This window comes from Cheilinus undulatus, linkage group 2, assembly GCF_018320785.1.
Source record: "Cheilinus undulatus linkage group 2, ASM1832078v1, whole genome shotgun sequence".
NCBI classification, from domain to species: Eukaryota; Metazoa; Chordata; class Actinopteri; order Labriformes; family Labridae; genus Cheilinus; species Cheilinus undulatus.
Genome location: NC_054866.1, coordinates 1,523,971 through 1,546,874, shown reverse-complemented (window position 1 = coordinate 1,546,874; position 22,904 = coordinate 1,523,971). Strand labels below are relative to the sequence as shown.

The 22,904-nt window shown below is 39.7% G+C and overlaps 2 protein-coding genes across 7 annotated transcripts in view; one reads left to right on the top strand and one right to left on the bottom strand.

Moving 5' to 3' along the window:
* Positions 1 to 4,250, top strand: part of LOC121518202 (clathrin heavy chain 1-like) — a 106,987-nt gene extending 102,737 nt beyond the window's left edge. For all 4 annotated transcript variants that reach the window (XM_041800462.1, XM_041800470.1, XM_041800478.1 and 1 more), the window contains 2 exons: positions 814 to 889; positions 2,655 to 4,250. In XM_041800462.1, coding sequence (XP_041656396.1) covers positions 814 to 889; positions 2,655 to 2,782 — 204 coding nt within the window. In that variant the 3' untranslated portion in view covers positions 2,783 to 4,250. The remainder of the gene's footprint in view (positions 1 to 813; positions 890 to 2,654) is intronic.
* On the bottom strand, positions 4,226 to 22,846 carry cfap45 (cilia and flagella associated protein 45). 3 transcript variants are annotated; one of them, XM_041800498.1, is made up of 14 exons: positions 22,721 to 22,846; positions 22,537 to 22,606; positions 16,481 to 16,628; positions 16,257 to 16,361; positions 10,530 to 10,636; positions 10,162 to 10,306; positions 9,887 to 10,078; positions 9,630 to 9,790; positions 9,375 to 9,504; positions 8,638 to 8,784; positions 8,345 to 8,458; positions 5,310 to 5,503; positions 4,965 to 5,189; positions 4,226 to 4,401 (listed from the first exon to the last, which is right to left on the bottom strand). In XM_041800498.1, exons 4-14 carry the CDS (start codon positions 16,356 to 16,358, stop codon positions 4,335 to 4,337), a joined length of 1,584 nt encoding a protein of 527 aa, XP_041656432.1. In that variant the 5' UTR covers positions 16,359 to 16,361; positions 16,481 to 16,628; positions 22,537 to 22,606; positions 22,721 to 22,846; the 3' UTR covers positions 4,226 to 4,334. The 3 variants fall into 3 exon arrangements, with proteins under 3 accessions (XP_041656432.1, XP_041656433.1, XP_041656434.1); XM_041800499.1 differs by having other exon boundaries at positions 9,630 to 9,808; positions 9,908 to 10,078; XM_041800500.1 differs by lacking the exons at positions 16,481 to 16,628; positions 22,537 to 22,606; positions 22,721 to 22,846 and having other exon boundaries at positions 16,196 to 16,332.
* Positions 22,847 to 22,904: the final 58 nt, after the last annotated feature.

Genomic DNA, 22,904 nt, shown 5'->3' with positions numbered 1-22,904 from the left:
TGCACTTAAGATCCTGAAGGTTTTTTAAACATTAAGATGTTGAGTGATAACTACAGTTACTGGAGGGACAAGCTAGTAGACAACTCTAGTTTATTTTTTGAGACACTCTCTCTCTCTCTCACACACACACACACACACACACACCCACCCACACACACACACATGAATAGGCAGATGGACAGTTGTGTTCACATTCCCCCCTTCAAACTGGCATACGTAAACTAAGAAGCTGCTTTCCAAGGAGCTAAGCAGCCGGTTGAGAGACGTCTATCTCCATCTCACACATGCAGACACTGATGGCAGATCCTCCACTAAGAAGATGACGAGGCATTACTTACCAACATTAATGTCATTGTTACAGGTAAACTCAGAAATGCTAAATTCCAATAGTTCTCTGCATACTCAACATTTACATCATGATAGTGTAGAAGATGAGGGTGGCTGGATGGTGGGACCATTATTGCCAGTTAGACGTCTACTATGTCTCCTGTCCTATCTCCATAGCTTTTGGTTAGGAAGTAAAATTCCTTTAATACTTTGTTAGCTGCTTGATAGAGTAGCCAGTGCAATATTTCCCGGCCCGAGTCGGAGAACCTCCCTGCATTAGCTAGTCCTGCCCCTTGCTGCCTTCTTTAGTTTAAATTTGGACTGTGTTCATCTTCGCCTGTCAGGAATGGTCCCATCCGTCAGCCAGTGAAATAAACAGAGGTCAGTTTTTGCCAGTCTGGCATGTCAGCTGTTGCTCTTCAAGAGCCCCACCTGCTTAAGTGTCCTTGTAGTCTAACAACACTACTTTTGTTGTGTTTTCTACAGGTGGACAAACTGGAAGCCTCTGAGTCCCTAAGGAAGCAGGAAGAGCAGGCGACAGAGTCTCAGCCCATTGTTTACGGTAAAGACAGCAGATAGAGCCATGGCCTGCAGATTTATGTTGATGGTTACATAAAGCAGTGGTTCCCAACCTTGGGGTCGGGACCCCCTTGGGGGACACCAGACAATGGGAGGGGGTCTCCAGATGCCCTAAAATTTTTAGAATTTTTTTTTAATTACACTGTTGTCATTTTACAACAATTTTGTCAAATTTTAGCACCTTTTCATCAGTTTTTCCCACCAATTATAACACATTTTTTCCACCTATTGTTGTCAGTTTTAAACTCTTTCTACCACCTTTTTTCTGCCGATTTTTGCCACTTCTGAACCAATTCTTGCCACTTAAGCTTAAAGGGTCACGGTACAGGTCACGGCTTGTCCACGAGAGCATTTTGGAGTTATTGGATTGTGTATTTGATAAGTTTGATGAGGGAAAGCAAAAATTCCGTCTGCTTACATAGCGTTAGCTGCTGCAGCTGGTTTAACGGTCCCCCCAGATCTAGAAACAGCTTGCTTGCTGTCAACTAAAGGAAACGGACCTATACTAAGACTATAGGAATTATGGCAATGGGCGAGTTTGCCAAAATGTTGAAGTATCCCTTTAATGTTGCCTCTGTTGACCTGCTACAATCAACCCCTTTATACCACTTATGTTTTTTTTTTCTCAGTTAACCCTTTTTTCCATCCATCCATCCATTTTCTATACCCCTTATTCTGTTCCGGGTCGGGGGTGGGCTGGAGCCTATCCCAGCTGTCATTGGGCGAGAGGCGGGGTACACCCTGGACTGGTCGCCAGTCAATCGCAGGGCTGACATATAGAGACAGACACACATAGAGACAGACAACCAGGCACGCTCACATTCACACCTACGGCCAATTTAGAGTGATCAATTAACCTAATGAGCATGTTTTTTGTGGTGGGAGGAAGCCAGAGTACCCAGAGAGAACCCACGCATGCACGGGGAGAACATGCAAACTCCACACAGAAAGGCCCTGTTCAGGAAGTGAACCAGCAACCTTCTTGCTGTGAGGCAACAGCGCTAACCACTGCGTCGCCATGCCGCCCCACCCTTTCTTGCTGGTTTATATAAATTTTTTTTATCCAATATCACTAAATTTCCACCCATTTTTGCCAATTTAAAGCATCCACTTTTTAACTCCTTTTTACCATGATTAATGCCCGTTTTTGCCACTTCAACCCATTTCTGCTACATCTAAAATCCAATTTCACCACCTTTTCCCCCGTTTTTGCCATTACTAACCCATTGTAGCAATTTTTAAACCATTTTAATTATTTTTTAACAAAGGGGATTTACATTTTTGACAAGGCTATTTGTGGCACGCCAGTAGTTGAGTGGCCAAAGCATGCACCATGTACGCAGGCAGCCCGGGTTCGAATCCGGCCTGAGGCCCTTTGCTGCTTGTCTCTCCCCCACTCCTGTCCCTGTTTCCAAGTCTATCCACTGTCCTCCTCCATCTAATAAAGGCCTGAAAACAAATCTTTAAATAAAAAGAAGAAGGCTTTTTACTACAGAAATTATTTAAAAAATGATGTTTGGCTGGGCACCAGAAAGCTCTCCTATTTATCCCCCTTTATGGGCGGCCTTGTCAGCACATGACTATTCTAGAATGTGCATGGCTGTGTTCAGCCACCCTCAGGTACAGTGGGGATCCCCGGTGTCTGGCACCTTTATTTTGGGGGGTCACAGGCTGAAAGGGTTGAGAACCACTGACATAAAAGAATGACTCTGTGAGAGTGATGGGAGGTTTGTATACTTCTGTTTCAGGCACACCCCAGCTCATGCTCACAGCAGGACCCAACGTGGCGGTTCCTCCTCAGCAGGCTTATGGTTATGGCTACACAGCACCAGGTTACGCTCAGCCACAGCAGCCCAGCTTCGGTTACGGCATGTGAACACCCAACAGACCCAACTCAGCCCCCCGAACAAACCTTTCTATGTCCGTTTGTGTGTTTGTCAGCAGCTTCCCATGGTGTTGAGGGCCACAGTCAAACTACTCTGGTCTGGAGTTCTTGTTTATGATTTGTCCTGTTACAAGAGAAAGTTTAACTGCATTGGAGGACTTTAATTTGCATTATTTAAGAAAAATACATTCCATATTTATGACTTTTAATTTAATTTGTTTTGTTGATGTTTGTCTTTTTTATTGATTTATGGTTTGTGCAAGAGTGGACTTAAACCTTCGAAGAAGGTGGGGAGCTTTGGATTCTGCACTTGTGAAGACGTTAGCTCTTAATTTTAATGAACATGTGAACACCTTTCATTATCCTGTTTGTCTAAAATACATTTCATTTTTGTATAGTCTGAGTAAAAGATGGAGTTAAATATAATATTTCAACATGTATTGCCATTTAAATTGGCTATAGTTATCAACACTAAGTAATGATAGTATATTCTGCTCAGGCTTTATGGAGTTCTAAATACATACTGAGGTCCGGTATGCCACTCTGTAAATGCGGGTGTGTTTGTGTTTAAGTGTGGGTGTGACTTGATGGTCTAAACTAGAATTTGAACCCCTCTCAGCCTGCACTGGGCTACCCCAAATCCAACCTTCTAGATATTAGCTCTCCTTCATCAGCTTCATGTATTTAGGTGACCTCTGTGCTGTGCTGTGTGAGACTGTATCTGTGTATGTGCAAGGACAGGCCCATGGCTGCCACACCCATGGCCTCTAACTCTAACTGTACTGTATGTGTGCGTATTTAATCTGAACCCTTCTCTTACTGAGGCCTGTGTATGCCGGCTGTTGTGGTGTTTCCCCTTTTTTGCGTGTACAGATGTGAACATGACAAATTGCAAAGTTTTAGATGGAGACCTCCACCGTTCCGTCCTCTGCCCACTTTACTGTCCCGTGTCCTCTCTTGTAAAGCGTAGCGGTCCTAACAAACAAGGAGGCAGAAAAAGACGAGCTTGTGAAGCCTTTGGTGTCCTAATGACAGCTAGACCCCTAACACTCCTGTATGTTGTGTGTTTAGATGGTTAAGATGAAATAATTATGTCTCAATACATCTACTTCTTTCTTCAGAATGATCTGGAAAAGGAGACTGTATTTACCTTGATGTACTTAAAACGTTTTCACACGCTCCAGGCTGTGTTAAGTACCATCCTAACCTTAACCCACCTTGAATTCCTTTTTGTTGTCATGCATACTAGAAATAAAGGGAACTGTCATTATAAGTAGAGGGATATGACTAAAGAGAAAGGGAAATAATATACATAATAAAAATTACAATTGTACCCCATTGTCTGTGCTGTCACTGTGTGAAAGGAAGAAGCTGTCTCAATGTAAACAGAGCTCAATTTCAATGAACAAGATTTAAGACAACACCTTATGGAGTTCAATAAAAGTTTTATTGATTTTAATGTGTTCAGGTATTATTTAAATTCTTCCCTTGTAATCAGAGCATGTCAAATGTGATTGCTTAATATTATTTAGTTGTGAGTGATTCAGAGTAAGCAGGCCCAGGCTTTTCTTTCCACTTCGCTGCAGTATTTTTCAGAGAGTCCTGTAGCCCTGTGGATTCACAAAGGGGACATATGCAATAATCACTTTTCAGGTTTTTCTAACACAAATATGTGCCCCTTGCCTGTCCACAATCCCCTCAAGTACCAGAAAAATCCATTCCCTCCTCCCCTCTCTTTTTCCACCTTTCAGAAAATGTGTGCTGAAACAAGCCATTCTCAGATTTTCCCCTCATGATTTCATGTGGGGAGTTAGCCCTGCCCCCAGGTTCAGTTGGCCCTCCCCACATGGAAGAAAGTTTATTAGGCATGGCACATCCATTTCCTGAGAGGGGTGTGGTCAGGTGCGGAGTCAGACAGATCACTAACATTTAAAGCCGCAGACACAGAAACAGCTCGTTCTGAGCAGGGCTGAAACAGAGGGGTTTATAGACATGCAAAAATCCTATACTGGAGTTTTTTTCAGCATCAAACTTCACAGGCATGTTTTGAGGACCTCTGGGACCAATATAAACTTGTCTTTAAAGGGTAAAATATGTCCCCTTTAATGACATGCATGCTCATTGTTGATTCTAAATATTCTAATAAAGGTCTATGAACGTCATCCATACTTACCTTAGCTCTTTAAGCTTCTTCCTTTTAATCTCATCCAGACGCACCCGTCTCTGATGGGCTTCTTGAACCAAACTCTCAGCCTCCTTGAACGTTTCCCTGCGTTTAGCTACGGCTGAGAACTCCAGCTCCTTTATCTGCTGACGGACCGCCTCAGCGTGGCACCTTGCTTTCTGACGCTGCCTCTCCTCCTCTTCCTGCTGTTTGATTATTGCTTTCTGTTGTGCCCTTTGTAGGGAAGGAGGTCAGAACTGATATAAATAAAAAGGTATTGTAAAATGCTTAAAAACAAATGTAAAAATATTCAAGTCAATATGTCTGCGCATTTTCACTACCACGTTCTCTTACTCTAGCATCCGCTCAACCTCAGCTTTCTCCCGGCCAGCCTCAATGGACAGGAAGTGTTCTTTGCATTGAACTTGCTCCAAGCGAGCCATCTTCAGCATGGCCTCCTCTTGTATTTTTTCAGCAGCCAGCTCTTTCTCTTTTCTCCTCCATTCTCTGTCCGTAACTTCTTGGTTCCTCCGAGTGCGGATCTCATCCTTTCAAATGTGCACATAAATACACAAAGAAAACAAACATTCTAATTCTTTCATTTCCATGAATTCCTGGAAATGAACCATTTTTTGTGAAATGCACATTATGAGGTGTCTAGACATTTGAATACCTTCATACAGTATGATAATAGACAGAGCTGTCTACTGTACTGCTCACGACTGAGCTTCCAGCCACAGCGATCACCCAGGTAAGCCAACACCTGAGGTTAGGTTATGATACCAGATTGTAGATCAGTGCAGGGTTTTATTCAGAAATCAGAAACAGCACCTCCTCTACCCTGAGGTACCATGGCCTGCAGGTGTAGGTGGTCACAGAGTGAGAGGCTTCCATTGTCAAGTCTCTCCGAACGCACAGATAAATGGAATTCTAGGTAAAACGTCTTTAGAGGGGGTTTGTTAGGCAAATGGGCTTCCAGAAATGAACAGCTGAGAACACAGTGCAGTCTTAGCATAAACAAATGCATTCCTCTATGTTAAGATTTCAATTTTTTTTATTTTTATATTTATCCACCAGATGGCGCTACTATTTCCCATTCAAAGCATTCCACAGAATCTCACACTTAATGGTAAGTGAAGGACTACTGACATGGTAAGTGTGTGTGGCTACTGATGTCAGATAATGGTGTGTGTGTGTGTGTGTGTGTGTGTGTGTAGATTTTATTTGCGTTTTTGCGATCTTCTAGTAAAAACTGGATTTGTGTAAACATATTGGCCTTTAAAGGGCTAAAATACTACAAATATAATTAATTTCTGATAAGTATATTTCAGGCTGAATAGTTTTAAAGGACTGACTCGTTCACATTGAAAAAAAATTTATAATATTTTTACAGTTAAATTAAGGAAGCTGGCTTTTTTTTTTTCAGGACCGTGTGTGTGTGTGTGGGTGTGTGTGTGTGTGAGTGGGGAGGGGGGGTTTGATCTGACACTGTAAAAAAAATAAATGATGCATCAAAGTCAGTGTTGCTGCCAATCATTGACCCATCTCAGGTCCTGATAATAATGTTACATACTGGAAATTATTTTACTTTTTTTTTGTTCTTTTTTTATATAAAAACAGTAGAGTTGTGTCAACAAACTGGCTCCTGAAGGGTTAAAATCCCCATAAATATTAATATTTGATATGAATATTTCAGGCTGAAGTCGTTTTAAAGAAAGTGTGGAGTGTAAAAAATATTCATATATTTCATTTCTACCACGCTCTTTGGGGAGCGAACATTTTTTGTTGTTAGGACTTCAAGTTTGAGATTTTTTTAAATAGGACACTGTAGAAACAAGACTAGGTTAAATCTGAGTATGTGGCTGACAGCAGCTACCTGGGATACCTGTTGAAAAGCCTGACTGAGTGTTCTGGCAGAGTGATTGGTGTTTGGGGTGTGTAACTGTGCTGTCCCTAATGTCTGCGGGTTTAAAACATAAAGCCCTGTCTGCAGGAAACAGCTAACTTGACACGCTAGATCGACTTATGTCCATAAATCTGGGAAAGCTCCCATAGAAAACATTTGGGAAGGGCAGGACTTTTCAGAAAATCTTCAGAAGGTGATTGGAGGAATGTTCTGTCTCTAACATTCATGACGGTCCAATCAGAGCAGAGCTCAGAAATGGAGCCCCCCCCCCCCCCAGCTTTTCTTTTATTGCATCTGATTGGTTAAAAGTTGTACACATGCACACGCCGAGTCAACCACAGCACTAACGGTGTAAGCTCTGGCAGAACGGTGAGGAGAGAATATCCTCCTTTATTCTGTGCTCTATTGTGCAGGGAGGGGACACATCACTATAGGGGGCGTGCAAAAACCTCTTCTCTGCCAAGGCAAGCTTTCAGTGTGGCTTTCTGCTCTGGTTTTAACAAGAAATGTGGTCCAGTTTTGATTAAACAGCCATGTTCTTACAGCAACATCCAAGCTTACAGCAGGCCCTGGACTTACGGACAGGCCCACCGTAATGATCGCAGACCCATGCCGAAAAAGACCGGGAGGAGAGCGAAAACATCTTTTACTGTCTGTCTGACATTCAGTGTTGCTCCCTGCCATTGTATGCAAACAAAACCACCGCCATGGCTAAGTCCGAGCCAATCGCTCCAGCCTCAGGCCTAGTAAACAACCACTCGCAACAGCTAACTCTTTCCCCATAACTATAACACTCAGGCTGAAGCAGGTCGAGCGAAAACACCTTTGCTGTGACAGAAAGCTTTCAGTGTTGCTCTCTGCGTTTGTTTTGATAAAGGAATGCTGTCCATTTCTGACAAAAGTGTCGCTGTGGCTAAGTCCAAGCTAATTGCTCCGCTAGCAGCCGTTTTATACCATCACACAAGTAAACCTTTCCCCCACATAGTCATGCTGAAGACAGTCAGCAGAAGAGTGAAAACATCTTTCCCAACATGAAAAGCTTTTAGGGTGGTTTTTATTCTTTATCCACAGAAACTTGGTCCAATTCTAGTAAAGCGGACGCAAAGCTAAAGCTGTATCTGAGATATTTACCGCAGTGAAAGCAGCCATTACCAACCGCTTTCAGTCCAAGCAAACCCAACTCCGTATGGTATGACTCTGAAAGTAGCATCACTCAGTCAGTCACTCAGGTACAGAAAGAGCCAGGGCTGACTTTAGCGGCCAGCCAAAAATAATGGTGCATCAAAATCAATGCTGCTATTCTATTTTTACTGCAGTTTCACAGCTGATATTTTTATCCTTAGAGACAAATGCATCAGGATATCAAAGGGACTCTTAAGGGTTAATTTGTCTTAAAAAGGTGGATGCTCATAATAAGCTGTCTGCGCAGTATGGTGATTAGTCAAATTCAACAGGAGTGGTAGGCTGACAGTTTTTTCCTGACCTGCTCGGCCTTGTAGTCTTTTGCTCTTTGTTGTTTGGCCCTCATCTTGGTGATCTCCAGCTCCTTTTGTTTCCTCATGTGTCTCTGCTCAGCTTCATACTCTGCCTCCCGTTCCTTCCTCAATGGACAAAAAAGACGCACTTGGATGAACAGTTAGAATTAAAAAGCTAATTTGAACAGTGTTACTGACAGAACTTTATCAGATCAGTTTCTTGCACTAGTTTAAGGCTAACTGTGGTTTCTGCAGATCCTAAGGTCAGAAGTTGGGTCAGAGAATGTATTTTTTATCTAACCAGCTTGTTTTGGATGTATTCCATATCTCTCAAGTCAGCCAGCTTCTCCTCCTCTCTCCTCTGCTCCTTAGCCCGCATGGTCTCAGCGTTGATGGATATGATCTCCCTCTGCAGGTGCCGTTGCTCCTCCCTCTTCTTCTCCAGGGCCTGGTGGCAGACAGTCAGAGAGGAAGCAGACTTCAATTCAAGCGCCTATGCACAGAAGTTTGAGCATATATTAAATTCTCTGAACCGTTAGCCTCCTAGCATAATTGCTTATGTCATTTTTGGCCAAATTGTGACATCTGCCTACCTCTATTCTCCTAACACTGCTGACTTGCTGTGCCTTATTTTCCAAAAAATCTTAAAATATGACTTATGCCAGGGGTCATCAAGTACAATTACACAGAGCCAGATGTAATCATGGCAGAAACTCTGGGGGCCAGACTTTCAATTTTTAAAAAAAATTACATTTTTAATTTTTGCCACTTCTAAACCAATTTTTGCCATTTTTTGCCCATTTGCCACACTTTAACCCCTTTTAAACCACTTTCCTGCATGTTTTGTGTTTTGTTGCCAGGCAACCAGAGCAGTTGGCAGCAAGAAACATGCACTCTTGAGTTATATTCTTCTGAATTTAATGATCTTCTAGGGGCCAGACAGGAAGCTTTGTGGGCCTGATATGGACCCCGGGCTGCCAGTTGATGATCAGTAACTAATGCATTTATGCTATGAGGCTTAATATAAAGAAGCTGCACCTGTTGGTCTTCCATAAACATTTTCTCCTGGTTTTCCCGTATCTGCCATTTTTCCTGCTCTTTTGTTTCCTGAAATAATTGCTTATCCTCAAGACGTTGCAGGATTTGGTTGTAAATTTGCTGCATACCACTGTAATAAAACAGAGGAAAAAACATGGCTAAATCAGAACAGCAGCGTCATGGGAAGAAATGGCATCTTTTAATAAAATCTAAATAAATGAACTATTTTTGTATTTCCAGTGGAACTGCCGTCACTTCATTCTCTGTTGTTTGCGTAGCTCTTCGCTCTGCTCCATCATCTCCAAAGCTTTGCGGCGCTCCACTGCCATCATGTCATCTAGACGCTTCTCCTCTAGTGACAACTCCGCCTGGATCTGTTTCCTTTCTCTGATCTGGGCGTCACGTGTGGCTTGACACTGAGCACCCAGAATCAGCTGATGAGACCACGCACACACGCACACACGCACAAGTATTGTTGAGACAGATGCCAAAAATGTTCATAACAAGGGTACCTGTCCACAGCTGCTTCTCACCATGTTGAGCCTTTTGATCTCTTCTTCTTGCTCGGTGGTGTGGGCGTTGGCCCGCTCTATGAGGCTCTGTGCATGGTCCTCAGACTCTAGCTCCAGCTCAGTCAGCCCCTTTTTTCTCCTGCGACTGAGGTCAGCTTCAAGGATCCAGTGCTTCCTCTCCTCTGTCGCTCTCTGGATGAAAGAGTTTAAAAAGTGAGGGACAAAGAATCTTGCTGCAAAATGACAAGGATTTTTTAAATAATTATTTCTCCTACAAGTTCCTCCTCTTTCTTCCTCTGACACGCCTGTGTCAGGCCCTCCCTCTGCTCCTTTGTAACAACCCGGGACACTGAGGCAATCCGCTCAAACTCAGCTGAAGATAGGACGATGGCGTCTCTTGAAGAATCCTTCACTGGGATCCTAGAAAGATCACAGTTTCTGGAATATCAGCCTTTGGGTTTCAGAATGACATTCTCATGAGGGTTTTGGGCTTTATTGCATTCATTCTTATTCATTAAGCTTTTTGCACCCATTCTTTTATTTTGCTTAATATCACTTTGAATTAAATTCAACAGCTTGAATCTTTATCCGTTAAAAATAGCCGTTCTGAACAATATTCTTCGGGGTTTATGTGTTCACTTACCTGAGATTGCGAATGAGGTCTTTGGTTATGATCTGAACAATATCACCTTCTTGGCTCCGCTGGGGCCAGTGTTTGGCTCTGCTGGCTGAATTTTCACGGACGTTCAACTGTGATGACAAAGTGTTTAGCAACATTTAATAACCTCACTCAGATCTTTCTGTTTTACTCTGATATCTATAGTGGTTCATATCTGCAGCACGGACTGGATTTATCAAATCATAGCCATAAACAGGGCTAAAGCGTGTCAATAGAAATATCAGCATCATGGTGATTCCCAGAGGTGGAAAGTAATTCTAATTCACTCTAATTACTGTAATACAGTTTGTTTTGGGAGAACTTGTACTTTTTTCCTCCTGTGTCGACTACACAGAGAGAATGATTCACATCCATCATCAGTATTTGACTTTATCCTGGAGGAGTGACTTCATCTGAAAACCAACATTCTCACGCTGTTAGTGACAAACAGGAAAGTTTAAATTTTATTGCACAAAGACTGGACAGTTTCTCAAAATTTAGATTAAATCACAATAAGTCTGACTGCAATTTCCCTGCAATTATGCAGTGTTAATTTTGACGACTAAAACTCTGACTAAAAATGTTCATCGACAGCCTTTTTTTATAACAAAAACTAAACTAAAACTAACAAAAACAAATCTGTGATGACTAAAATTAAACTAAAACTAACAAAAATAGATCTGTGATGACTAAAACTAGACTGAGACTGACAAAAATAGATCTGTGATGACTAAAACTAGACTGAAACTGACAAAAATAGATCTGTGATGACTAAAACTAGACTGAAACTAACAAAAATAGATCTGTGATGACTACAACTAGACTAAGACTAACAAAAATAGATCTGTGATGACTACAACTAGACTGAGACTAACAAAAATAGATCTGTGATGACTAAAACTAGACTGAGACTAACAAAAATAGATCTGTGATGACTACAACTAGACTGAGACTAACAAAAATAGATCTGTGATGACTAAAACTAGACTGAGACTAACAAAAATAGATCTGTGATGACTACAACTAGACTGAGACTAACAAAAATAGATCAGTGATGACTACAACTAGACTGAGACTAACAAAAATAGATCAGTGATGACTACAACTAGACTGAGACTAACAAAAATAGATCTGTGATGACTAAAACTAGACTGAAACTAACAAAAATAGATCTGTGATGACTAAAACTAGACTGAGACTAACAAAAATAGATCTGTGATGACTAAAACTAGACTGAGACTAACAAAAATAGATCTGTGATGACTAAAACTAGACTGAGACTAACAAAAATAGATCTGTGATGACTAAAACTAGACTGAAACTAACAAAAATAGATCTGTGATGACTACAACTAGACTGAAGCTAACAAAAATAGATCTGTGATGACTAAAACTAGACTGAAACTAACAAAAATAGATCTGTGATGACTACAACTAGACTGAGACTAACAAAAATAGATCTGTGATGACTACAACTAGACTGAGACTAACAAAAATAGATCTGTGATGACTACAACTAGACTGAGACTAACAAAAATAGATCTGTGATGACTACAACTAGACTGAGACTAACAAAAATAGATCTGTGATGACTAAAACTAGACTGAGACTAACAAAAATAGATCTGTGATGACTAAAACTAGACTAACAAAAATAGATCTGTGATGACTAGAACTAGACTGAGACTAACAAAAATAGATCTGTGATGACTAAAACTAGACTGAGACTAACAAAAATAGATCTGTGATGACTAGAACTAGACTAACAAAAATAGATCTGTGATGACTAAAACTAGACTAACAAAAATAGATCTGTGATGACTAAAACTAGACTGAGACTAACAAAAATAGATCTGTGATGACTAAAACTAGACTGAGACTAACAAAAATATATCTGTGATGACTAAAACTAGACTGAGACTAACAAAAATAGATCTGTGATGACTAAAACTAGACTGAGACTAACAAAAATAGATCTGTGATGACTAAAACTAGACTGAGACTAACAAAAATAGATCTGTGATGACTAAAACTAGACTGAAACTAACAAAAATAGATCTGTGATGACTAAAACTAGACTGAGACTAACAAAAATAGATCTGTGATGACTAAAACTAGACTGAGACTAACAAAAATAGATCTGTGATGACTACAACTAGACTGAAGCTAACAAAAATAGATCTGTGATGACTAAAACTAGACTGAAACTAACAAAAATAGATCTGTGATGACTACAACTAGACTGAGACTAACAAAAATAGATCTGTGATGACTACAACTAGACTGAAGCTAACAAAAATAGATCTGTGATGACTAAAACTAGACTGAGACTAACAAAAATAGATCTGTGATGACTACAACTAGACTGAGACTAACAAAAATAGATCTGTGATGACTACAACTAGACTGAGACTAACAAAAATAGATCTGTGATGACTACAACTAGACTGAAGCTAACAAAAATAGATCTGTGATGACTACAACTAGACTGAAACTAACAAAAATAGATCTGTGATGACTAAAACTAGACTGAAACTAACAAAAATAGATCTGTGATGACTAGAACTAGACTGAGACTAACAAAAATAGATCTGTGATGACTAAAACTAGACTGAGACTAACAAAAATAGATCTGTGATGACTAAAACTAGACTGAGACTAACAAAAATAGATCTGTGATGACTAAAACTAGACTGAGACTAACAAAAATAGTTCTGTGATGACTAAAACTAGACTGAGACTAACAAAAATAGATCTGTGATGACTACAACTAGACTGAGACTAACAAAAATAGATCTGTGATGACTACAACTAGACTGAGACTAACAAAAATAGATCTGTGATGACTACAACTAGACTGAGACTAACAAAAATAAATCTGTGATGACTACAACTAGACTGAAACTAACAAAAATAGATCTGTGATGACTACAACTAGACTGAAACTAACAAAAATAGATCTGTGATGACTAAAACTAGACTGAGACTAACAAAAATAGATCTGTGATGACTAAAACTAGACTGAGACTAACAAAAATAGATCTGTGATGACTAAAACTAGACTGAGACTAACAAAAATAGATCTGTGATGACTAAAACTAGACTGAGACTAACAAAAATAGATCTGTGATGACTACAACTAGACTGAGACTAACAAAAATAGATCTGTGATGACTAAAACAAGACTGAAACTAACAAAAATAGATCTGTGATGACTACAACTAGACTGAGACTAACAAAAATAGATCTGTGATGACTACAACTAGACTGAGACTAACAAAAACAGATCTGTGATGACTACAACTAGACTGAGACTAACAAAAATAGATCAGTGATGACTACAACTAGACTGAGACTAACAAAAACAGATCTGTGATGACTACAACTAGACTGAGACTAACAAAAATAGATCTGTGATGACTAAAACTAGACTGAAACTAACAAAAATAGATCTGTGATGACTAAAACTAGACTGAGACTAACAAAAATAGATCTGTGATGACTACAACTAGACTGAGACTAACAAAAATAGATCTGTGATGACTAAAACTAGACTGAAACTAACAAAAATAGATCTGTGATGACTACAACTAGACTGAGACTAACAAAAATAGATCTGTGATGACTAAAACTAGACTGAAACTAACAAAAATAGATCTGTGATGACTACAACTAGACTGAGACTAACAAAAATAGATCTGTGATGACTAAAACTAGACTGAAACTAACAAAAATAGATCTGTGATGACTACAACTAGACTGAGACTAACAAAGTAGATCTGTGATGACTACAACTAGACTGAGACTAACAAAGTAGATCTGTGATGACTACAACTAGACTGAGACTAACAAAAACAGATCTGTGATGACTACAACTAGACTGAGACTAACAAAAATAGATCAGTGATGACTACAACTAGACTGAGACTAACAAAAATAGATCTGTGATGACTACAACTAGACTGAAGCTAACAAAAATAGATCTGTGATGACTAAAACTAGACTGAAACTAACAAAAATAGATCTGTGATGACTACAACTAGACTGAAACTAACAAAAATAGATCTGTGATGACTAAAACTAGACTGAGACTAACAAAAATAGATCTGTGATGACTACAACTAGACTGAGACTAACAAAAATAGATCTGTGATGACTAAAACTAGACTGAGACTAACAAAAATAGATCTGTGATGACTAAAACTAGACTGAGACTAACAAAAATAGATCTGTGATGACTAAAACTAGACTGAAACTAACAAAAATAGATCTGTGATGACTACAACTAGACTGAGACTAACAAAAATAGATCTGTGATGACTAAAACTGACAAAGTCTAGTTTTCATCAAGATGACTGAAACTAGACTAAAATGTTATGTAGTTTTTGTCAGACATTCAAAATCTGTGATATTTCTCCACTGTGGGTAAATCTGTCTAAAAAAACCACATCTGGATCTATTCTGCCTCTCAGCTGTAGAAAGCAGGGACCCCAGGTTTGGCAGAGAACACACTACCATGATTTGGTACCAGATTTAGATAAGAGAATAAATGCTTGGACTAAAAGTAAAGACTAAAATGTGAGGACTTTATGGACTAAATCTAGACTAAAACTAAAAAGGATAGAAATGACTTAAATGTGATTAAACTAAAATACATTTCACTTAAAGACTAAAACTAAAATTAAAAATGGCTGCCAATATTAACACTGCAATTATGTCCTCTACAAATCATTCAATTGCCAAAGCATATTTTTTTGAAAGTATTCAAAAAATCCTACTTTCTTATTTTGTAAATTTTTTTTTTTTTTAAAGAGACCAATATAAAATCATCACTCCCTTTAAAACTGTAATTCACTCTGCATATGAGTCATAATAATTGCAGTTAGATTCAGCCTTAGTTGTCAAGGATGATTGTTTAGAGCAGGAGCGTCCCAAACCTTCCAGCCGGTGACCCCCAAAATAACTGCGTCAGAGAGTGGGGACCCCCACCTTCCCTTGAGGGGTTTAAGTGCATGATGCTGCACAAAGCATCCTGTATAAAACTCACATTTTAGATAGTTTTTATAACTTACCCACATTTAAGCACAATATCACTTGATAAATAGGTTTTATTTTAAACTGAACCCTTTGAACAACATTTTTACAATAATATACAAAAGGTATGATCTTAACTCTTTTTTTTTTTTTTTTTTTTTTTTTTTTAAAGCTTCCCGCTTCCCCCTTTACTGCCTTGCAACCCCCCTGGGGGTCCTGACCCCCACTTTGAGAACCACTGGCTTAGAGGGCTGTAAGTTAACAAATCAGTTAATTAAGGGCTGTAGCCAGAGTAGATGAAGAATGGTATGTAATTCTTATTGATTCATGCATCATGTTCTGCCATCCTAATATATATGCCTGGGGGAAAAATAATCATTTAATCTATCCAATCTAATGCTGCTTATAAGATAGAATGATTCTTGCTTGTGTTTACTGAAAATTACATAAGAGGAACTTAAAAATAATTAGATTGTTATGCTATATATATATTGCAACTGGATTATTTTCCCAGGTAGCTGCTCAGTTCAGTTTAAATCCTTTTCACTTTTACATGAGTGGATTTATAGAGCAGTACTTTAACTCCAGTCAGTTTTAAGCAGAGTAACTTTACTTTTACCTGAGTAGTCATGTACTTTTGCAGCCCTGGTAAAGCCATGGCTGTAGTCTTCCTCACTCACCGCTGCTGGGCTCCCAAACAAACTCTCATCCACCTGAGAGGAGGGGGCCCTGGTCCGGTACCGCTGAGAGCTGCTGGTTGAACTCTTGTGGCTGGATCCCATCCTCTTCAACAACAGACAGAAACACAGCGTGAACACTTTCAATAACGTTCATAAAACGTCTTTGAAACAGGACTGGGTGTCCAGTTTCTGCAGGTACTGCGGAGGCTCCATGGCAGACTCACCTCAGTCCTCGGTTACCGGTTCCAAAGCTGTCAGAGTCTCAGGATCACTTTAGTGAAGCACTTTCAGACACTAACACTGGCTGATGAGCTGAAAGTTTTACAGGTTGCTTGGTGGAACACTTGGAGGGGTTTGTTGTCGGTTTCCTACCTAGCAACAACAGAAACACTCAGACCATAAACGTCACTTCCCTTTAAGCGACCACGCCCACATCTTCAGTTGTAAACGCGCTGATTAAAGCAGAAATAATAACGTTAACAGGGCGTCCTTAAGCACTGAGGGGGGGGCAGAAGCCGCGCTAAAAGACCCCCCCCCCCCCAATAATTGCAGTAAAAACGATGACGAATGAATGGCCACACCATTGCGGTACTTTCTGCTGCATGTATAGAGCAGAGCTAGTCAGCCCATGGCTCTCCAGCCGCCTGTGGCTCTTTAGTGCCAAGTCTAAATGAAAACTTTTATTTTTTTTAATCCGTGTATTATTATCATCGATGTGTGTGTGTGAGGGAGAGGAGGAAGTCCGCTGCAAGGTTACAATAGTTTTAGATTTTTCATTAGTTTCTATTTTTATTTCGTTTTCACTTTCTGTGTTTGATTTCAGTTTAGTTTTTATTAGTTTTGACTGCTGGTTTCATAGTTTAGTTTATATTTGGCAAAAATGCTTATTTAGTTTAGTTTTTATTAGTTTTAGTGTAAGTTTTAGTTTTTATGGACAGATAAGGGGCTGAGTGAGAGTCACACATTTTTATAAACATATTCAAACAGACTACTCTTCACTTATCTTTTAATTTCTTTAAATATCATGTTTGAATTCATTTCCAGACATAAAACTACCATTATGGGAAGTCTTAACCAATCAGATCACGGAATTTTACACTCCCAGACTCTGGTCTAGGTGCCAGTCAGTCTGGTTGTGTCAAAGACTAAAACTAAGGATATTTTGTCTCCATTTTTATTTTATTTTAGTTAGTTTTGTTAGCACACTATACAGTTTTAGTTAGTTTTTGTTTTTTTGGTAAAGCTTAGTTTTTATTTAGTTTTAGTTGACAAAAGGATTTTTGAATTTTAGTTTTAGTTATTTAGTTTTAGTTCACTACAACAACCTTGGTCCGCTGGTGGTCGTCTCTTCAGTCTTCTTCGTCTGTCCTCGTTGTAACAGTCTTCTTCAGTCACTTCCTGTCGATGCTCTTCCACACTCATCATCATCACCGAGCGTTACACACAGATCAGAAATGACTTACTGTCCAAATGTGGGTGTTTTATTTGATCTTTAATGTAATACTGGTAATAAATACTGTCAAAACTGCAGAAATAGGAAACCAAAGCTATGGAATGAGGCAGGGTGGAACGGTGTGTCTGCAGGTGTGAGGCAGGGCCGGTTTTAGTCATTTGGAGGCCCAGGGCAAGACCAGTATGAGGCCCCTCCCCCTTTAGTTAAAAGCATCAATAATGGGTGGAAAAAAAATAGAAAACATCTTTTTTAAGTTTAACAGAGCCACAGAACTACAGTAAATGTCCCAGTGTGACATATAAATCAAAGAATCTAAGAGCTGAAACCAAAATTTAAATGTCATTAGGCATAGATAATATATGCTCATTACATGGGGCCTATTGCATCCCATTTAATAACACAATAATCCAACAACTCACTGTTTCATTTTATTTCAACTATGGATCTATGTATCTTCTTACATCCCTGTTTTTGAAATGTGGCTCTCACTAAAGTATTTTTAGACGATATGGCTCTCGGGGAAAATAAGGTTGAGTACAACTGGTATAGACTGTCTTCAGACACAGAAATATCAGTGGCAGGCAGAAATAAACTCGTTTTATCTGGAAAGCATGAACAGCCATAAAAAAGTGATGAAACTATATATATTTAGATATTATACACCACATGTATGTTTTACTAAATGCATTAATGGATATTTTTCCGACTCACTCAGGCTGTTATTAAGAAAAAGGAGCCCTCCTCAAGGCTCAGACAAGGACAGTCTCCTTTCTAAGGAAAAGAGTTTGAGCCAGATTATAAATCCTGATAAATGCTCTGCAAGTTCTGATAAATTATTCATTAATTAAGCATTTTAAGGTGCGGATTAAAAAAATGATGTGTGCTATATTCCAAGCATTACCTGCAACCTTCGGGGCTAAGCCCCCCCGTATTTCAATCCTGGTGATGGCCCTGAACAACCCTCGGGGCTAAGCCCCCCTGTATTTCAGTCCTAGCGATGGCCCTGAACAACCCTCGGGGCTAAGCCCCCCTGTATCTCAGTCCTAGCGATGGCCCTGAACAACCCTCGGGGATAAGCCCCCCTGTATTTCAGTCCTAGCGACGGCCCTGAACAACCCTCGGGGATAAGCCCCCCTGTATTTCAGTCCTAGCGACGGCCCTGAACAACCCTCGGAGCTAAGCTCCCCCTGTATCTCAGTCGTAGCAACGGCCCTGAACAGCCCCAGGGGCTAAGCCCCCTTGTATTTCAGTCCTAGCGACGGCCCTGAACAGCCCTCGGGGCTAAGCCCCCCTGTATTTCAATCCTGGCGACGGCCCTGAACAACCCTCGGGGCTAAGCCCCCCTGTATTTCAATCCTGGCGACGGCCCTGAACAACCCTCGGGGCTAAGCCCCCCTGTATTTCAATCCTGGCGACGGCCCTGAACAACCCTCGGGGCTAAGCCCCCCTGTATTTCAATCCTGGCGACGGCCCTGAACAACCCTCGGGGCTAAGCCCCCCTGTATTTCAGTCCTAGCGACGGCCCTGAACAGCCCCAGGGGCTAAGCCCCCCTGTATCTCAGTCGTAGCAACGGCCCTGAACAGCCCCAGCCCCGTCCTAGCGACGGCCCTTACAGCCTGTTTTAGGAATGTCAGAGTCAGGGTTCCAAGCGAAGAAGACACACACTAACACTCATATTCTACATTGGAGCATAATACACTGTAACGTATTCATATTTAAGCACCTGAACCCACCCCCCACACAGTCAGCTCTCAGAGCGTCCTGCAGGCAGAAGCCCACTTCTAACCTAAACCAATAAGATCTCTTAATACGATCTTTATTATCATATTTTTATCTCTACAGTACTGCTTATTATTTTTTATGATGACATTTTTTCCATCTTCTATTTATTTTTTGGTTTTGTGAGGTGAGAAGGTGATGAGATAAAATGTTTTTCCCTGCATTGACTGTATATTGTGCTTTTTAATGCCTGTGACAAATAAATTAGAATTGAAGCATATTCAATATGCAAGTGAACGCGCTGTAGTCACCCTTTTTTTCTTTTCGCCCCAGCCCTTGAAAACTCTGTGCACGCCTCTGGGTAGGGATGGGCAGGAAGGAGTGATCTGGCAGAGACACAAGGTAAGCATACAAAATACAACAGGAAATGACAAGACTGGGAAACATGAGGAGAAAATAAGACAACTTAACTAAGTAACCAGGGGACATGACATCATATCCCCCACAGGTATGATGTGCCTTTAAATCTGGATAAAGATTTATCAGAGCCAGAGCTGGCCCAGGTAAAGGCAGAGACAACTATTGTCTGTCTGAGAAGTCACAGAAGTTCTTCTTTGTAGAGACTCAAACTACACATAAGAACACACACTTAAACACAAAAGCACAGTGATTGTTTGTCAAAATGAAATATTTAACTTTGAAGAAGTCATGTTTTGCATTAAGTGAACACATTTAAAACCACAAAATTATTGAAACCTACAGTTGAAGCTTTGGCCCAGATGTGGCCCATCATTCACTCCTGAATGTTATCAGAGGGTTTGGTCTGAGGGCCAAACTTCCTCACCAAATCTCCCCATACCAGTGTTAATTTAGGCAGCTATTTTTAATATTAGTCTAAGTTTTAGTCTTTGAATGAAATCTTTTTAATTTTAGTCATTTCTATCCTTTTTAGTCTCAGTCTAGTTGTAGTCATCACAGATCTATTTTTGTTAGTCTCAGTCTAGTTTTAGTCATCACAGATCTATTTTTGTTAGTCTCAGTCTAGTTTTAGTCATCACAGATCTATTTTTGTTAGTCTCAGTCTAGTTGTAGTCATCACAGATCTATTTTTGTTAGTCTCAGTCTAGTTGTAGTCATCACAGATCTATTTTTGTTAGTTTTAGTCTAGTTTTAGTCATCACAGATCTATTTTTGTTAGTCTCAGTCTAGTTGTAGTCATCACAGATCTATTTTTGTTAGTCTCAGTCTAGTTGTAGTCATCACAGATCTATTTTTGTTAGTCTCAGTCTAGTTGTAGTCATCACAGATCTATTTTTGTTAGTCTCAGTCTAGTTGTAGTCATCACAGATCTATTTTTGTTAGTTTCAGTCTAGTTGTAGTCATCACAGATCTATTTTTGTTAGTCTCAGTCTAGTTGTAGTCATCACAGATCTATTTTTGTTAGTCTCAGTCTAGTTGTAGTCATCACAGATCTATTTTTGTTAGTCTCAGTCTAGTTGTAGTCATCACAGATCTATTTTTGTTAGTCTCAGTCTAGTTGTAGTCATCACAGATCTATTTTTGTTAGTTTTAGTCTAGTTTTAGTCATCACAGATCTATTTTTGTTAGTCTCAGTCTAGTTGTAGTCATCACAGATCTATTTTTGTTAGTCTCAGTCTAGTTTTAGTCATCACAGATCTATTTTTGTTAGTTTTAGTCTAGTTTTAGTCATCACAGATCTATTTTTGTTAGTTTTAGTCTAGTTTTAGTCATCACAGATCTATTTTTGTTAGTCTCAGTCTAGTTTTAGTCATCACAGATCTATTTTTGTTAGTCTCAGTCTAGTTTTAGTCATCACAGATCTATTTTTGTTAGTCTCAGTCTAGTTGTAGTCATGGAAAAAAGGCTGTACAAACATTTTTAGTCAGAGTTTTGGTCAAGGACATTAACACTGCCCCGTACGCGTTTCCCATATGAGGTCCAGCTATGAGCCATATGAACTGTTTCATTCAGTCCTGGCTGAGGTCTGGCTTTGTTTTGGTACAGGAACTTTTGTCACACTTGGATCAGGGCTGTCATTCAGGTCCCAGATGTAGGCCATATCTGAGCCAGAGGAGTTTTACTCTCAGGGCAGCCTGCTGCTGTGAGGATGAGGGCCGGTAGGATTCAGATTCAGCCAATGTTCATGTTAGAAAGAGTACAGAACAGACCGTTTCTAAATAAAACGGTGCCCAGAAAAAATGATTCAAGGCAAATAAGACTAGCTAGACTTACAAATGATTGGAAAAAAGTGTTTGTCTTTTTAACGAAGGGAAGACTTCTCAGCTCAGAAAGACTTGTACCACTGTAAAACCTTTTCATTTACAATAATGAAATAGTCAAAATTATGAAACAAAAATATAGGTTTTAATTCTTCTAGTAAATAAAACTGGATCTCGTTGGCTTGAGACAATTCTTACATTTTTTAAAACTTGGTTTTAGTGTCAGGCCCCAGCAAGGTTATAATAGTTTGAGATTTTTCATTAGTTTTTATTTTTATTTCATTTTCACATTCTGTGTTCAAGTTAAGTTTAGTTTTAATGAGTTTTTTCTGCTGGTTTGTTAGTTTAGTTTTCATTAATTTTAGTGTTAGTTTTAGACTTTTTTCAGATGCATGTCAGGGCTGAGTGAACATAACAACAACAAACATCTTAGTTTTTAAAGATAATGTTTAAATACAACTCCACACATAAAGCTATGAAGTGAAGTCTTAACCAATCAGATCAGGGAATTTTCACACTTTGTCCTTGTGTGTAGGTATCGGTCAGTCTGGTTGTGTCAAAGACTAAATCTAAGGATATTTTGTCTCTATTTTTATTTTATTTTAGTTAGTTTTAGTTTTCTTTTTTTGGTAGAGCTTAGTGTTTATTTAGTTTCAGTTCATTTTTGCCTTTTAGTTTTAGTTATTTAGTTAGGAGGTAAGAGTTTGGAGGTAAGAGTAGCTAGGGGGAATATTTATTAAACCTGAGTCAGTTCCACGGGAGTGAAAACAGCATTACAGTGTCTGCATTAGTGCCAAACTCTTCTCACAGATGTGCTTTCCTGTAGAGTGTTTTCTTCTGCCACTCTGTGCACATACTGAGACCTACCTTTGTCCTGTGTGTTCCTGTTTAGGATCAACGCAGTTCAAACGCTGCTTGGTAAAGGGAGCCTCCTGGTCTGTAGGGGATATTGGATTCCACAGTTAAACTTTAACAACTCTAATCAGAGAGCTTCATCCATGTCAGCTTCAGAAGAGCGTACAGGAAACGGTTTAAATGACAATAAGCTTACTGTTCAAGTAGACGATCATAGTCGATGCCTGGAGAACTAAAGGTCCAACAGAAATAAGCTGCTGGATTCTTTGTTTTTCAGTCCGTTTGGCTGACCTGCAGCTCATGGTGACAACACAGATTAAATCAGCTTTGGGGCTGAAAAGTTGACCATTAACCCTCCCTGCTGGTTGGAAACTCCTCAT